Source organism: Trichinella spiralis, assembly GCF_000181795.1.
Source record: "Trichinella spiralis strain ISS 195 chromosome Unknown Scfld5466, whole genome shotgun sequence".
NCBI classification, from domain to species: Eukaryota; Metazoa; Nematoda; class Enoplea; order Trichinellida; family Trichinellidae; genus Trichinella; species Trichinella spiralis.
The window spans coordinates 1-996 of NW_003532405.1; the positions used below are offsets into that span (position 1 = coordinate 1).

The following is a 996-nucleotide window of genomic DNA, read 5'->3' on the forward strand; positions in this document are numbered from 1 at the left end:
CAATGCGAGGCAATTGTCCAGCCTGCCGCACGGTGAAGTGGTTTGTGCAGTGGCGATTAGCAATCCAACTCGTCACGTTTATACTGGTGGCAAAGGTTGCGTGAAAATATGGGATATTGTTCAACCCGGCGTGCGAGTTCCTGCTCACAGTTTGGAATGTCTAGTGAGTTTTTTCCCATTTCAGTCTTTTCTTTTTCGAAAGAGGAAGAAATGGAATGGAATGATATTGCCATTTATGAAAAATAATTTTTTGTTTTTCCTTGCATCATGATTGGTGAACGACAACAATTATATTATATTATATTATATTATATTATATTATATTATATTATATTATATTATATTATATTATTCGTGACATTATTTCTTATTTTTTGCACAATCTTACTGTTTGTATAAATAAGATGAACACATTACTGATTGTTTTTTCCTTGTCGAATCTTGTTGCTTTTGTTCAGCTGAATCAAGTGTAATTTTTCTAGCATAAGGAAAGTTATATACGTAGTTGCAAACTTTTGAAAGACGGTTGTACACTTATTGTTGGCGGGGAAGCGCAGATAATTACCATTTGGGACGTAACGGTAAGTGTTTTTTTTTAATTTTATTATATCTTTCCTTCTCTGCGGAGGTTCTTTATTAAAAAAATTATTCATTTTCAGGGCATACCTAAAATCAAAGCGGAGCTGAACAACACTGCCCAGCCTTGTTATGCATTGGCCAGTACTCCAGATAACATACTTTGCTTCTCTTGCTGTGCTGACCGCACTATAATATTTTGGGATATTCAAATCCAAACACTGCTTCGGTACGATCAAATTAATCTATACTTTATAATAATAATGGAATATAATGTCATGACTTGATGAGCATATGATATTCATTTCATTTCTGATTCGATACTGCATTCCTTGCATAGATTTATTATATGAATAGATAACTTCGATATCGAGACTTTTATTTTAATCTATTCTAGTAATGATTATATTATTTATTTTT

General features: G+C 32.6%; 1 protein-coding gene across 1 annotated transcript; it reads left to right on the forward strand.

Annotated features, from left to right (window-relative positions):
• Positions 1-863, forward strand: Tsp_16036 (protein groucho-1; the record flags this gene model as incomplete). The annotated part of the gene is made up of 3 exons (XM_003366760.1): positions 1-163; positions 483-581; positions 660-863. Coding segments are annotated over 3 exons (466 nt in total), but the record flags the coding sequence as incomplete, so codon positions are not given.
• Between the last annotated feature and the right edge of the window lie 133 nt (positions 864-996).